Source organism: Cetorhinus maximus, chromosome 25 (genome assembly GCF_964194155.1).
Source record: "Cetorhinus maximus chromosome 25, sCetMax3.hap1.1, whole genome shotgun sequence".
Lineage (NCBI taxonomy): Eukaryota > Metazoa > Chordata > Chondrichthyes > Lamniformes > Cetorhinidae > Cetorhinus > Cetorhinus maximus.
This window is the reverse complement of record NC_135903.1, coordinates 33,435,120-33,452,031: the sequence shown is the minus strand read 5'-3', so window position 1 is coordinate 33,452,031 and position 16,912 is coordinate 33,435,120. Positions and strand designations below refer to the sequence as shown.

Here is a 16,912-nt window from a genome sequence, read left to right as displayed (position 1 = left end):
TATGCTGCAGGGTATGATGTAATCATTATGACTTATGCGACACCATATCCACCATTGAGCTTGATGCATTAAAAAATAAAAAGAAATATACAATTCCAAAACGATCAGATGTTTTTTGAAAGGTAACGAGTGATTTCATGGCAGCGATCTATCCCTGGTTCTGATAATATTTAACGCTGTTTGCGTTTCACTTTTATGATATCCTAAAATAACTTCTGCCCCAGTACATTGATAAGGTGCATAGCATCATAGGAATTGCAGGGCAAAAAGGACCAGGTCCTATCCAGCTCGCCTTTTGCCATCTTTGATACGAGATATACTGATGATGGAGTTGTTGACAGATGATAGTAATCAATCTCTATCAATTAGTCTACAACTGATCCAGACATGAAGTGAGGAAACTCCTGGTGGGAATCTGTGGGAAGTGTCGGACCAAAATCACTTGTTTTTCTCAAAATCCCACTCATGTCTCAAAGTACCTTTGTGCTGTAGCTCAAAAGGTTCATTCCTGAAAGAAATCTATCCAATTTGCATTTGAATTCATCAATACTATCTGCTTCCCAGGTAGACCGTTCCATAAAATGAAATAATGTTTCCATAGATTAGTTTTGATTGTACTGTCCTAGACAAGGTGAAACAGCTCGTCATGGCCTGGAGCCATCTAGAATCCTAAGAAGTGCAATAGTATCACCTAGAAACCTTTTCTTCTTCCTGAAGATCATGCCCAGTTTGCACAATTGCTCCTTTTTATCCAATCCCTCAATCCCCTTAATCATTTGAGCTGCTCCCTTTTATATCAGATCATTTGAACTAGGAGCAGGAGTAGGCCATTTGGCACATCAAGCCTGCTCCACCATTTGATAAGATCATGGCTGATCTGATTATGGCTTTAACTCCACTTTACTGCCTGTGCCCCATAACTCAACTCCCTTGCCAATCAAAAATCCATCTATCTCTGCCTTGAATATATTCAATGACCCATCCTCCACAACTCTTTGTGGAAGAGAATACCAAAGACTAACAATCCCCTGAGAAAATAAAGTCCTCTTCATCTTAGTTTTAAATGGGGATCCCTTATTTTTAAACTGTGCCCCCGACTTCTAGATTTCCCCACAAGAGGAAACATCCTCCCAGCATCCAGCCTGTCAAGCCCCCACAAAATCTTATGTATTTCAATAATATAACTTCTCATTCTTCTAAACCCTAGTGAGTACTCTAATGACTATAGGCCCAAGCTGCTCAACTTTTCCTCATAAGACAACCCCTCCATCCCAGGAATCAACCTAGTGAACCTTTTCTGAACTGCTTCCAATGCAAGTATATCCCTCCTTAATTAAGGAGACCAAAACTGTACACAGTACTCCAGGTGCAGTCTCAGCAATGCCCTATGCAGTTGTAGCAAGACTCCTCTAGTTGGATACTCCATCCGCCTCGCAATAAATGCCAACATTCCATTTGCCTTCCTAATTACTTGCTGTAGCTGCTTGTGATTCATATACAAGATCCCTGTGTACTACAGAATTCTGCAGTCCCTCTCCATTTAAATAAGAATTTGTTTTTCTATTCTTCCTACCAAAGTGGACAAAACTCACATTTTCCCACATTATACTCTATTTTTACTCTTTCATGGGATGTGGGCATCACTGGCAAGGCCAGTTTTTGTTTTCCTGGAACAGAGTGGCTCACTAGGTCATTTCAGAGGGCAATTAAGAGTCAACCACATTGCTGTGGATCTGGAGTCACATGTAGGCCAAACCAGGTAAGGATGGCATATTTCCTTCCCTAAAGGGCATTAGTGAACCAGATAGGTTTTCTCAACAATTGATGATAATTTTATGGTCATCCTTATCAAGATTAGCATTATATTCCAGATTTTATTAATTGAATTTAAAAGAGTGGGATTTGAACCCATGTCTGCAACAAATTAGCCTGAGTCTCTAGGTTACTAGTCCAGTGACATTACCACTATGCCACCATCTCCCCACTCTATCTGCCAAATTTTTGCTCACCCAGTGAACCTATCTATATCCCTTTGCAATTCTTTGTATCCTCCTCACAACTTGCTTTCCTACCTATCTTTGTGTCATCATCAAATTTGGTTACCATACAGTCTGTCTCTTCAGCCAAGTCATTAATATGCCCCAGCACTGATCCATGTGCACTCCACTAGTTACAGTTCCCTGAAAATGACCCTTTATTCTGACTCTGTTTCCTGTTAGTTAGCTAATCTTCTATCTGTGCTAATATATCACCACCAACGCAATGAGTTCTTGTCTTGTGCGGTAACCTTTTATTTGACACCATATCATATGCCTTTTGGAAATTCAAATACACAACATCTATCGATTCTCCTTTATCCAGTTGCTTATTACATCCTCAAAGAGCTCTAATGAATATGTCAAACATAATTTCCCTTATTTCTAAATTGAGGTCCTTGTAATGCTCACAATTTTGCACTATTGCATTCTAATTTTTTTTCTAAAATTACTCTACTGATGTCAGACCTTCTGCTGTTCTAAATATTGTCTTGAAAATATTAATAAGGTATCATTACAGATGTTATGAGCCAGAATTTATTGTCAAAATAATGGTGAGGTTGAAGGCATTCAGCATTATTTGTCTACAAATCACACAGCAACTTCAGGTGAGCTCAGATCTGCAGTGAAATTTGAATATCAAGAAGTTGCTGTCTGAGACGTGCCATTCCACCTTCATAAACTCCATTAACTTCATAAAAATGGCAACTTACTGTCCCTCTCAGCATTTTATTGCTCTGAACAATGTGAAGTTTGTGTTTGCATCGCAGGTATGAACTACGGTAGAAAGTTAAGGCATGTCTATTTCATTCTAAATACCCAATATAATGACATGATAAGTCTTATTTACTGCCAAACAACCTCTCTCGCACTGAAAATTAACTATTCCAAGTGTGGAGTCTCATTCTTTCAGCATTTAATTGCTGTTGTAGATTATTTCTTAACTGTAAATTACTTTTTTTTTACTTTTTCTTTCCATGTATTTTCTCCCTCTCTTAACCCAATCTATCTTTCCATCTCTTTTTATCTCTTCCTGTACCTGATTTGGCATTGAATTCACTATTTTACCTTACACTCCCTACTTTAGACTCTGCACTGTTCATTACAAATCTTCAATCTTGATTGGTTGAGGAGGTACACAGTGGGTTACTCACACAAGTCTTAGATGCCATGTAGGGGCTGACCCAAAGTTTTGATCTCTTAATTGCAGCAATGTGCTCTGTGAAAGTTCGTGGAAATTAAAAAGGCAGGGCAAGTCTAACTAATGGTGAGTGCTGTTCATTCATTGGTTACAGTAAATTCAGGCCCAATATATGTTGATGTTCTGTAAACACACAAAACCTTTGTGCAATTTGTATTAAAAGGTGGCACTGTACAAGAAAAACACTATTGTGCATCATGTAGAGTAATGCCTCACCTTTCAGGGCATACACTTTATCCATAGTAGTGATCGTTCCCTTTTATTATTGACATAGGCTGGGATTTTCCGGCCCCTTCATAGCGTGACCAGGTTCGGCAGCCTGGCAAATGTTTATTGACTTTCAGCGGGATCGAATGATCCCGGCGGCGGGTGGGGCTGAAAAATCCCACTCGTTGTGTATCCTCACAAAGTCATCCGGTACCTCTTCATCAGCACCAAAAAGGATCATTTAAAAGCCCCCGTTATGCTCTTTAAGTCGAAACCATGATTAAAAAGTACAATGCTAAAACTCAACAATAACTCCACATTTCCGTGGCTTTCCATGTGTTCAGTCTTTTAATGTTGTTCATGTGCAAGTGTCGGGTTATGCAATTCATTAGAGGTTTCCACTGAGGTTCTAGATGTATCTTCAGTATAATATTTACAAAACATAGAGAAGGAATGTGATAGGTCCTGACTAGGAGGAAATTACCATCTTGTGTTTCTACTGCAGACGCTCCGTGCTGCTGGGAAAACCTACATGATTTTCTTTGTGGTCATCATTTTCATCGGGTCTTTTTATCTGATCAACTTAATTCTGGCTGTGGTGGCAATGGCTTACGCTGAACAAAATGAGGCCACGCAACTGGAGGCTGAGGAAAAAGAAAAAGAGTTTCAAGAGATTTTGGAAAGCATAAAGAAACATCAAAAGGAACAAGAGGCTCAGGTATGTGAGCCATTTGCATTTTTCTTTAACTTATTTGTGTGGGATGTGAGTGTTTTTGTTGCTGACTTTTATTGTCCATTCCTATTGGCCTGAAAAGGTTGTGATGGGCTGCCTAATTTGTAACAGTTTGATACAACTGAGATCCTTACTAGGTGACCTTAGGATCAACCAGGTAGAAATGGCTATATATAAGCCTGACTCAATAAGAATGGCAGGTTTCCTTCCCTAAAGAACATTAGTCAACTAGTTGGGATTTTATAACAATCCAGCAAATCCATGGTCGTTTTTACTGATTCCAGCTTTTTATTTCTAGATTTTTTTTAACCGAATGTAAATGGTCAAACTGACATAAGTGGATCACATGCTGTAGATTATTAATCCAGGTCTCCGACCTGCTGAGCACTTCCCGCATTTTCTGTTTTACCTTAAGGTTTCCAGCATCCACAATATCTTGCTTTTGAATCAGCTAACTTGGCATAAGTTGAAGGTCAAATGTGAGACAACCCCTGCTTTGTACAGCCCAATCATTGACTGCCTTAACCAGCCGGATCATGTTTTCATAGCTTCATTCAATGAATGATGTGCTTTGTGCTTTATTGTGCTTTGTGCTTTATTGCACTTTGTTGATGGCTGTTGCACTGAAGGGCTAGTTACTGTAATTTAGCTTTTGTAAGATTATCAAGAAATAATTTGCTGTTGGTTGCCAAGTAAATCCTAAAAGCCATTTAAATTATAAATACTTCCTGTAAATCTCTGGTCAATGCCTTGTGTAATTCCCTGTTCTGTTGGTATCCTCTAGGAAGACCAGACCCAAATATCTGGACTATCCAGGAGGAATGAGTTTCCCAGTTACTTATTTATAATGCAATCGTAAACTTGTTCCTTATGCTTATATCATTTCACAATAAATAATTAACAGATCAAATTTTCCTCTTTATATGGTTTAGATTTTACAAGGGTTTGGTTTTTATATTTAAATGTTTATCTAAATCAAATATGAATAATTTATTTCTGTAATTAATATTTGGAGGTTTGCTGCCTATTTACTCATGGGTCACCCCTTGTACACTGCACCATAAATAGGCATCAGTAGTTGGAATGATATCAGGGGAATGGATGGCATTTTCAATGAGAACATTATCCACTTATCTCTGCAGTCTGGGTTTGAACATGCCCCAGGTTCTTAGGATCAAACTTGTTTTCTCTGTATAAGGGTCCTACATGAAATGTGGTTGGATGGTCTAAAACCAGTTCCCTGTAAGCACAACTCCAGAGCACAAAACTGGCAGTAATTTGGACTAAACTCTCATTCTCCCGAGAGAGAGAGTCGCAGGATGACTGATGTGAGAAATGTTAAAATTAACACTGGTGCAATAGGGGTCTTCAAACGCTGTGATGGAGACACCTTGTCAGGCAGATGAAACAGAGGGTTACTCTATAACTGTTCATAACAAACCCAACGTGGGAGTAAAATTGGAAATATGTTCCATTCTCAGCATTGAGATCTCTGACCACAGGGAGCACACAGAATACAAAAATAATTTGAACTTCTATAATGTTTAATAAGTTGACATGTATGTTTCCCTCCCCCCACCACCTCCCCAGTTACAATCTTCCAAAGGCCAGCTTGGCAGCCACTACTCATTGGCAAGTGACAGAATGCAGAAGAAAGACGGTTCTGACAAATATCCCACAGAGGAAGAGGAAGCCGAGAGTCAGCGAGGATCACTGACCAAACCAGTCATCATTACAATTAACGGAGTTGTTTCACAAGATGGGGAAAGCGGCTCAGCGCCTAATGGCAGAGTTGTGCCGTCTGGTGTTATAAAGAGTGTGGACAGGAAGGAAGACGTATGTTTTTTTTAATATAAATTTGATTTTCGCACACAGTTTGTGGTTTCATAGTCTGCTTCAGGATGTATATGTTTCAGGAATATGACAATTGCAGAATCACACAGAGGGTAGGATGGTGCCTGGGAAAGTGGAGAGATGTCAGATAATGTTCTAACTGTGGTTTGCACTAACATTGTGCTACTTTAGAGAAACAATCAATGCTCAGGTGTAGTTCTGCAGAAACTTTGCTTTATCAAACAAATTTTAAAACAAAACTAATGCAAAATATAATTTCATGTTGCCTTTTGGGTGGGTTGTTTTGATAGACAATTTAAGGAGAAACAGCTTCTACTGATAGGAGGATTAATAACCAGAGATTGCAGATTCAAGGTGATTTGCAGAACAACTGGAGGGGAGATGAGGAAAGATTCTTTTACACAGCAAATTGTTATGATCTGGAATGATTTGCCTGAAAAGGTGCTGAAAGTGGATTCCATGGTAATTTGCAAAAAAGGAATTTAATATATACTTAGAAAGCAAAAAAATGGCTGCATGAGGGTGAGCTAAGTGGAGGGGATTTGGACTAATTGATAGTTCTTTCAAAGAACACACACAGGTATAATGGGCCAAATGGCCTCCTTCTGTGCTATATGATTCTATGACTGCTTGGGTTTCATAACAAGTGTAGCATATCTTCAATACAGTACACAGCCAAGCTTAGAAACTTTTAATCTTTCTTATTTTTAGTATTAGCGTATCCCATCTCCCCTCTCCTTTGCAGTTCTGTGTCAGGCAACTGGCAGTAGAACTTTGCCTGCTGAATGTCAGCTTGTACTGACTGGGATTGGCACTTGCATTATAACTAAACATTGTATATGGTTTGACCCTGTCCTATCAAATACACACTAATATAAAGCAGTGAAATTGTGTCATCCTGACATAGAAGAGAGATGAGGTGGCATGCCTTCAGTTATGAAAGGTTAAAGATCATTTTGCTGCATTGCGAACATTTCATTGTATTCAGTTTTGGTGGTTGTAGTAAGTTGAGATGACATACAATAGGATTTATAACAATGCAATCACACTTTAAATAATTATGCTTTTGAACTATTTACATCTGAGTCATAAGAAACTTGAGAAAAAGTCCAAAGCATTAAAACAAAGTCAAGTGAACTATTTAGTGTGTATTCCACACAAAGCTCCTTTTTAAAAGAAAAGTTAAATTACATGTTAACACTGTGTTTGTAATGATCCTAATAGAGTGAGTTCAGCTTTTGAAGTTCACTGACTGTTGCCCCTCTTCTCTCGCCTGGAAAGTATGGCACACACACTTGGCTTACACTCCTAACATTGTGTTTGGATACATTTCAGATGAGCGTCCACTTCTTTAAATCCAGTATTCATAGATCTTACTCTCGTGTGAAATAGCAGGAATTCTTCCTGTGTATACTACGTGTGCAAGAATTTGGGGAGCATATATTTGCATGAGTATAATTAACAGCAGAGGGTGCATCGTGAGATGCCTCATCTCCTAAGTGCAGCACGGCCAGTGTGCTTGAGGCTGTAATGTGCCAAGTTGGCCGAATTTGGATTTTCACCCTCCCTCGACCTTCAACGTTGGCTCCCTCCCAGGGCATCTGTACCACTCTCCTTTCCATATCAACACATATAGCACACTAGAGCCATTCCCTACACTTTAATTTAGGTATACGATATCGCGTTATAGGTATATTACCTATATTACCATATTGCATTAAATTATATTCTATTCAGTACTTTTCTTTACATGTTACATAGTAGAGTATGGGCCACAGAGGAAGCACACTAAGTTGTATTTCTTCATGCACCTTACATTACAGTGGCCACAGTGTATACTACAGTTGATCCATAAAACACCATTATCATTTAACAGAAATGACATTTGCCAGCAACAGAGTGACCGTTTGTTACACAAGAAATGATTTGAGGCATTACTGTTGACAGAAACATCACAAAGTTGTGCAGCACAATGATCACTGTTAATGCTGCTTTTCTGTATTTTTGGACTTAGGCATACAACTTGCTTTTTAACTATTTCACACGTCATACACATTGATCATGCTTTGTTTTTTCAGTCATTATAAAATTAATCATCTTGCTAAGTGTTTCCACATATAAAGGTGTTATCCGGAATCCATGGCTAACATCCACTGCCAACATAGCAGACAGTGATTTTATTGGCTGGGGAATTGGGGTCCTGTTGGTGCTGGGTAGAGACACTGAATTAGTAAAGTTACCTGATCGATTCAAACTCACAAAATGCATTCTTTCCATTTTTCTTTTTGCATAGCACAACTTAAAATATCAAAAGAAGATCTTTTTTTTTGTCACTGGCTTTGCTTTCTGATTGATATCCAATATTTTCTCCTGGCTTATACCTGGTACCTTGTAGGTAACTGGTATGGACATTGAAGATGATATCCCTGGATCTAAACGTACCTCCATGTTTCTAGAAGAACCAGCACCATCAATGAGAGTCGGAAGTGTCACCAGTATGTACAGCAGCACCAAGCTGGATGGTAAGCTTCATCTGAACTCTTGTCACAAAGGTTACAGCTGTGATTGAATCATTTCTTTTACTGTTTAACTAATTCTTCCAGTGTTTGACAAAACATCATCTTGTTTGATGATGTTCCAAATCCAAAACAGACAAGGGTACTTATCAACAGAGTAACATTGTCTTCAATAGTACGAGTCATGACCTTCCTTATAAGTTGGCAATTGAATTGAATTTAAAAATAAATGACCATGAAAGCTGCCAGATTGCTGTAGAAACCCACTGGTCCACTCATGTCCCTCAGGGAAGTGACCTGGTACCCCTACCCAGTCTGTCTATTTGTAACTCTAGTCAAACACAAATGGTGAGTTCCTAGTACCCTCAGTGGTGACCAATAACTGCTGCTTTGCCAATATTGTCCACAAGCAAGTAACAAAGAAAAGAAAAATATAAGTTTCTGCAACACTTTTCATGAAGATAAAGTCTCTTTAAGGATCCAGCTCATAGGTTTCATTTAACCATTTCCTATAGCCTCCTGGGCAGAAGAGGGCAAATCAATAGACTGCATTCTTGGATCAAGGGAAAAGTCCGCCCAGTATGGCTAGGAACTAATGCAAAGCTAGCCAGAAATGCAGTAAGTTGATCATGCACAATTATCTGTGTTCAACTCATTTTCTTACTTAAGCATAAGGCCTGAATTTTTACTCTCCGGTTGGAAGCACAGAATTGGGACATTTCCCGGCTCTGCAAGCTCAACCTGGGAGAAAGTATCCCAGAAGGTTAGATTTTCATCCCAGGTGGTGGTTGAAAATGGCAGCCAGGCCCACTGCCCCCGGAACGAGTGCAGAGCTGTTGGGTGCGGAGGTGAGCTGGCTGGAAGGCCTGCCTCTGTGCACTGGTCCTCTGTCCAAGATTTTTAAAAAGCAATAAATAAAAAACAGTCCTCCAGCCCTCACCCATCACATCCCCTCCCGCCCACCACACACTCCCCATCCATGCCAACCCATGGCATCTCATGCCCCCACACACCGCAATGGCCCCTCATATTCTCTATGCCAACCTATGACACTCTACCCATCCCCATGGCACTTTACAGTCCCCATTTCAACTTAGTATCAACTCATGCCAACCCACGGCCACCACCCATCGCCTTTTCCCTTACACCTACTATGCCAGCTCACCCAGTATCCATCATGGGCAGACCTCAGGACCCATACTGACACTAAATAAAGGTCTAATTGTCTATTACAGACTTTTTTTTAAAAATGCTCTCATTCATAAAAACCCATTCACTGCATTTTCATTCCTTCACTACATACTTATGAAAACAAACAGTTCACTCAAGTGATATCTTAGTCCCACTTCAAAGAGTCTATAACCACTTGGAGCTGTCAATTAAACTATGAAATTGAAGTCGTGATAGAAGGTCGTGAAATCAGTTAAGCAGCACTAATCTGGTAATGGCAACCCTCAGGTTTATGTCAACAGACGGAGTGAAATAGCAAGCAATGATTTTTTTAAACACTCCAGACATTTTCTTAAAATGATTTAATGGGCAGGAGTTCTAAATGCCTTGACAGCTTAACAGTTGCCTTTTACAGTTTTGACACTTTTGATACTTTCTTTTGACTGTTTTGACATTTTTGACAGTTGCTTCTGACAGTTCATTGTGGCACTTTTGACATTTCTGATGAGCTTCAAAGTTCATGAGTTTATGCGCTTGTTACACCCATTCATGCCTACTTTTTAACAATCCAAAGAGGCACCTGACCTCCCCCAAAGGTGTCCAGGGGTCATATCCAGAAGGCTACCCTACACCTTCAAAAGGGTACCCACCTCTCCAAAGGACTCCCCAAAGACCATACCTGCTCCTACCAGGTCCAACTTGCACAATTCATGTTTCACACAGCTGGGTCACCACAATTAGACATGAGGGGGCAACTGCTGATTTATATGGACAGCTGTCTCCACGAAACATTCATGCACAAATCCTGACTCGGGCCCATTCCTGCCCTCCCAAAAATGGTAGGTGCCGTGTTCGGGGCTGGACTTCTGATTTTCAGCCTCTTCCTCCATTTTCACAATGATAGCTAGGGTCTCCATCATTGCGAAAATCCAGGCCTAAATCCTTGTAGTTCCAGCCTTGTGTAAGAATATGGTATAACCTGGGCAGCTTAAAGCATCAAAAATTCAGGCTTTAGTTAAAATTAAAAGAATGTGGCCACCTAAAGGTAACACAATGGGAGGGAACAATTCATAGACCATTTAGAAAACTCAAAAGACATTTCAACCTACTGTATTTGCAGCTTTTCAAAAGGCAGAAGGGAAATAAGTCTCAGAAAAATTAACTTAAACAGTAGAAGAACACAACTGGAAAGCATATACAAACTTGTAGATTGTCCCTTTAAGTAGTTTTGGGGGCTAAATTAGATAGCCCCTGAAAACAGCAACAGGGAGCATGATACATGATTAACCCATGCCCGTTGGATTTAATAGAGGGAGCATGCCATCTTCATACTGCCTTCTCATTTATGTGATGTAAGTTGACTGCATGCATCATCCAGGAGCCCAAAATTGATACTAGCTAGCACTACTTAAAGCTAGCTTAAAGAGGAGGTGTGTTTTGGCTGGAGCAGATGCCAGGGGGTCCTGTGGGATCAGAGTCTGACTTGGGAAAGAGTGAAGAATGGCTAAGCATGGGAGAGACCCAGCTCCTAAGTTTTCTGATGCGACACTTGATAGAGAAACTGGAAAGGAGCAGGCACATCCTGTATCCACAAGGTGACAAGAGGTACTCCAGGCGCAGTCAAAAGACAGTGGGGACCGGTAGCTGCGGAGATCAGTCCTAGGATACTAGCCCCAAGGACTTGGATGCAGTGCTGCAAGAAGTATTATGACCTCACGTGAGCATTCAAGGTCAGCGAATGCATCTTCAAATGCCATATCTTAGCAACTGCACAACTAGCCTCAGCCACTGCTCAAAGTTCCACAGCCCAATCAAGCACCTACCAATCATCTTTATCAATCAGCACTTCTACTTAACATGGACGTGCTTCACCCTCACACACTGCTGCAAGCCTCACAACGATGGGCAGGATTTCACCCACGACGGGCAGGCTCGGTAGTGGTGGGGGGTGCAGTCGGGAAGCCGCCTGCAATCGGGACTGGGAGGCAATTTCACGCTGTGCGGGCCAATGAAGGCCGGCCCAGTGTGAAACGCGAGCGACGGCACTGAGCGCTGCCTGTGCAGGCGGGGTGGGGGGGGGAGTGCGAGCTGAGTGAGTATGAACTTCACGCACGCGCACTTGTGCGCGTTTCATAGTCTCCCTGAGGCACAGAACTGCCTCAGGGAGATGAAGTGTTATATATAAAAAAATAAAGAAAATAAAAATGTAATGAAACATGGTCCCTAATGTGACTCTGTCACATGAGTAGGGACATGTTATTAATTGAGTTTTAACATTTTTATTGTATTTTTATTTGCTTTAGGAAACTTCAATCTGCCCGTGGATGAGATTTCCTAAAAAACACAAAGACCGCTTGGCCTTTTTGCCAGCAAAAAATTAAAGTTAATTGATAATTTAATGGCCTTAACAAGCCTTTTAATTATCAGCAGGCACACTGCCGACTTAGGCATGCGCTCACTGAACGTAATATTGCGCGACTGCGCGTTGATGTCGGGACGCTCGCCCGGGTGAGGCATGTGCCCGCCCACCGAGCTAAAAATTTTACCTCATATCTCACAGCCTGCACACACTGCCAGCCATTCAATCATGACAGCCATGTCACCCAAACAGATTGCATCGCACTGACTGACACACTTCCCTCTCTCTTGCAGGAGAAGATAGGCAGAGGCAGCAGAAACTGACTGGAGGGTGAGGGGCGTGCTTTCCTGCTCTAACCTCCGTGGAGGAGTTGATGCTGGCCATTATTTAAACGCCCTCTCCTTAGGCCATGGCCATAAACAATTGAAGATGGCTTTTATCTTCATACCTAATCGTCCTTCTCACATCCCACTTCTTCCTCATCCCACAATCTCTTCTGACTGACAAGCTGGAGATGGTGAAAGCATGCACCTCATACCTTCCCCCCTCTCCCCTCACTACAAACTTACCCTTGTGTCTTTTTCCTTTCAGCTACCAAAGAAGTGCAGCCTGGTTAACTAGTGAAGGAAAACCAAGAGATTGATTACAAAGGCACATTGCTACTTAATTTCACCCTCAAAGCAACCAGCTCAGTTGTGTACACTGCAAACACTATAGAAGGTAGATTAGAGGCGGGATCGGCATGTGGTGAGACACGGGGCACAATTTTGCTGCAGCCAAGTCAGGGGGCAAGAATAACACAGGTGCCAGATTGCCGGCTGGTGAGGTCACACGTGCGTTCTGCTGCAGAGAACTCAGATGAGGACTTTGATCAGCCAGGATACAGGAGGAGGCTGAAGAGTCTGCACTGAAATACTTGCTGCATTAGGAAGCCTGCCAGTAAATGTGTATTCAGTGTCAAGGAGTGTGGAGAAGTCCGACACCGATGTGGCTCAGGGATTTGTGCAGAGCTTGAAGCGCTTCCCATCCAAACTGGAAGTGGTGGTCAACTCCATCAACACAAGTGTGGACCTGACCATGATGCAGCTTCTGATGACTGATGTCTGTTTCCATTATGGAACAAGTAGCTTCCACCAAAGGTCTGCGTGCTGCAGTGGAAACTCGGACTAGGTCATGCAAGGTCAGCTTGCTGCCATGCAAACTGAGGCCATTGCCATCAGGAGCTGCAGATTCAAAGGGACTTGCAGAATCTCACAGCAGTCCAGCAACATGTCCTTCAACGGATTATTTGGATCGTTGAGGTGCCATTCTGGGGGAGTGGCAGTGGCTCTGTGAAGCAGGAACCTTCCACCTTCTTTCAGGATGACAGCATTCATCCTCCTACCTCTGACACTCCACTGGTGCTCTTGCTGTTTCCAGTCAACCAGCCATCCCAGACTGCTGCCCCCACCCCCACCCCATCCTTGACAAGGCTGTGCAGTCTGAAGTTTGGGGTCTTCTAGGTCCAGAACTGCCTGAGGTAGCCCTGGAATTCCATCTGCAGTCTCCTCTCTGAAAGGCAGCAGCAGCCATGCTGTAACCACTGGGTTGATATGGCATTGGAGCACCAGGCTAGGCAAAAGCACAGGGAAGACATCACGAAGGGAACACACAAAGGTACTTAATTTACCTTTAAATAAGAGAAGGTGGTGACATAGTGGTATTGTCACTGGACTGGTATTCCAGAGACCCAGGGTAATGCTCTGGGGACCCAGGTTCAAATCCCACCACAGCAGATGGTGAAATTTGAATTCAATAAAAATCCGGAATTCAAAGTCTGATGATGACCATGAAACCATTGCCGATTGTTGTTAAAAACCCATCTGGCTCATGATGTCCCTTAGGGAAGGAAATCTGCTGCCTTTATCTGGTCTGGCCTACATGTGACTCCAGGTCCACAGCAATGTAGTTGATAAGGGCTATTAGGGATGAGCAATAAATGCTGGCCTAGCCAGTGACATCCACATCCCATGAATGAATTCAAGAATGGCAAATGGTTTGGAATGTATATTTTGTGTTGCCTTTCATTCTTGCATTGTGGGCAATGAAGGAAGGAAGATTGGACAGTTGGTGAATAGGGGATTGGGGGTTACAGGAATTGTATTCAAATGGGTTAGCCACATTGTCACAAGGCACTAACTTTCAACTGACTGGAAATTTTGCAATTTGAACTGAGACAGAGCAAACCGCTTAAAAATGTAAGGCCACCTTCTAAGGTGAAGAGAGAGACATTTCCTATAATCCAGGCACCCATCAAAACTCATAACTGTCTCAGGAAGGGACATTACAAATGCAAAGTACTGGATATTGAAACAATGGGTGGGATTTTCCGCACCCGCCCATTGCCGGGACCTTCCGGTCCCACCGCAAGTCAATGGGCTTCCGGTTGGATCACCACCTCTCCCGGGGCAGGTCCCACTTACAACGGGGCCGGAAAACCCCGGCCAATGGCTGCCACAGACAGAGACACCCGAAACCTTTCAGAAATACACAGTTAGTGAAATATTTCAAGGCAAGGCTCCCCAGCCAGGAGAGGGAGATTGCAAGTGACACAAGTGGTGTCAAGAAAGTCTTTGGCAGAGGAAACAGACTGAGGGCTGCTCTTTCCTTCTGTTGTGGAATAAGTGTGTCCCCTGTTTTGAGAAGCCAACTCTACCAGAAACCTACCAGTGAACCAAGATCTCATAATAATCTTCTACATCTGACCACGTCCAAGAAACCAGCTAACCCAAATCGGCCGCAACATTTAAAATCTATGTCTCAATGACAGTTAAAGGACACGTAACCATTTATTCTTTTACCTTTTTTAATTGGATTATAACTCACCTTATTACTGATATATGTGTGTGTGTGTCTGTGTGTGTGTGAGTGTGTATGTGTGTGTGTCTGTGTGTGTGAGCGTGTGTGAGTATGTGTGTGTGGGTCTATGTGTGAGTGCGTGTGTGTGTGAGCGTGTGAGTGTGAGCGTGTCTGTGTGTGTGTGTGTGTGTATGTGTGAGTGTGTGTGTGTGTGTCTGTGTGTGAGCGTGTGTGTGTGTGAGCGTATCTGTGTGTGTGTGTCTGTCTATGTGTGTGTCTGTGTGTGTGAGAGTGTGTGTGTCTGTGTCTGAGTGTGTGTGTGTAAGTGTGTGTGTGTGTCTGTGTGTGCGTGAGTGTGTGTCTGTGTGTGAGCGAGTGTGTGTGCCTGTGTGTGAGCGTGTGAGTGTGTGAGAGTTTGTGAGTGTGTGTGTGTGTGTGTGTGTGAATGTGTGTGTATGTGTGCGTGTGAGTGTGTGTGTATGTGTGTGTGTGTGTGTGAGTGTGTGTGTGTGTGTGAGTGTGTGTGCGTGTGAGTGTGTGTCTGTGTGAATGTGAGTGAGTGTGTATGTTTGTGAGTGCGTGTGTCTGTGTGAATGTGAGTGTGTGTGTGTGTGTGTGTGAATGTGAGTGTGAGTGTGTGTGAGAGAGTGTGTGTGAGTGTGTGTGTGTGTGAGTGTCTGTGTGAATGTGAGTGTGTGTGTGTGAGTGTGTGTGTGCCTGTGTGAGTGTGAGTGTCTGTGTGTGTGAGTGTGAGTGTGTGTGTGTGTGTGTGTGTATGTATCCAAATGGCTGCATGAGGGCTGAATGCTTGATATTGTGTTTTTGTTGTTTTTCTCGGATTTAGTGGTTAATAAATTTACTCTTTCTTTGACTCAAGATAACCTTGTTTGATTGGCTCCTTATTGCTCACGGTTTAAATAGTTAAATACATTTTTATTTGGAAAAGGCATATCCTCATGAAAAAGAAATTTAAACCTTTGGTGTCACCAAACAAGGAGGTTGAATAGAGAGGAACCAATTCACCCCATCTCACTCCATCGTAACAACATACTGTCTGCAAAAAGGGGCTTGTTAGATTGTTGCTTCTTTTCCTCTTCCTCCTCTTCCACCTACCCTTCCTCTTCCTCCATCTCCTCCTCTTTATGCTCCTGCTCCTTAACTTCTTATCTGGAAGCTGGTAATAAGGCCTACACCCTGAAGAAGGCAAGGCAGTGTTCCAACACAAATCTTGAGAACCACTCAGCCAAGTACCAACAGAGCTGAGGGGGATATTTGCTTTGTTTTACTGGTAATTTTACTGGACCAATAATCCAGAGGACACCACTAATGCTCTGGGGGCAGGGGTTCAAATTCTGCCATGGCAGCTGATGAAATTTACATTCAATGAATTAAAAACCTGAAATTGAAATCTCAGCCCAAATTTCCAGGGTCGTGTTCGCAGAGTCAGGTTTCCCAGCTCAGGAATGGCCGCCCAGAGGTCAGCGTTTCAGTCAGGGTGGGAGTGCGGGCAGAAATAGGAGTCTGGGCGGTTGATCCCGGAACGAGTGCGGAGGCTGCCGGGTGCAGGGTTGGGCTGGGCACAAGGACTGCCTCTGAGCTCCGGCACTGTATTTAAATTAAAAATTATAATAAAACAAAAACATCCCTCCACTCCCTCACCCCTCATCCCCCCCCCCCCCCTCCTCCCACACACTCCCTATGCCCCATCCATGTGAACCCATACCCCCACCCACCCCCATGGCCTCTCATAACCCCTATGGCAAGCCATTCCCCTCTACCCAACTCGCATGGCCCCATCATACCCTTGTGCCAGCCCATACCCCTCACCCAGCCCCATGGCCCCTTATGGTCCATATGCCAACTCATGCCACCCCATACCCCCCCCCCCCCCCCCCCCATCCACCACCCTTTGCCCTTATCCCCTCCATGTCAACTCACCAGTATCCCTTGACAGTTCCTGGACACATTGACAGTTCCAATGAGTTTGTGTGTCCCACA

At 42.7% G+C, this 16,912-nt stretch overlaps 2 protein-coding genes across 2 annotated transcripts in view; both read left to right on the top strand.

The window, feature by feature from the left end:
- LOC144667697 (sodium channel protein type 1 subunit alpha-like) overlaps positions 1-6,833 on the top strand; it is a 61,487-nt gene extending 54,654 nt beyond the window's left edge. The window contains exons 9-11 of the mRNA XM_078529150.1: positions 3,950-4,162; positions 5,768-6,013; positions 6,777-6,833. Coding sequence (XP_078385276.1) covers positions 3,950-4,162; positions 5,768-6,013; positions 6,777-6,833 — 516 coding nt within the window. The remainder of the gene's footprint in view (positions 1-3,949; positions 4,163-5,767; positions 6,014-6,776) is intronic.
- A 1,664-nt stretch (positions 6,834-8,497) lies between these two features.
- Positions 8,498-16,912, top strand: part of LOC144668038 (sodium channel protein type 4 subunit alpha-like) — a 91,573-nt gene continuing 83,158 nt past the window's right edge. The window contains exon 1 of the mRNA XM_078529769.1: positions 8,498-8,553. Within this exon, the coding sequence (XP_078385895.1) occupies positions 8,505-8,553 (49 nt within the window). The 5' untranslated portion in view covers positions 8,498-8,504. The remainder of the gene's footprint in view (positions 8,554-16,912) is intronic.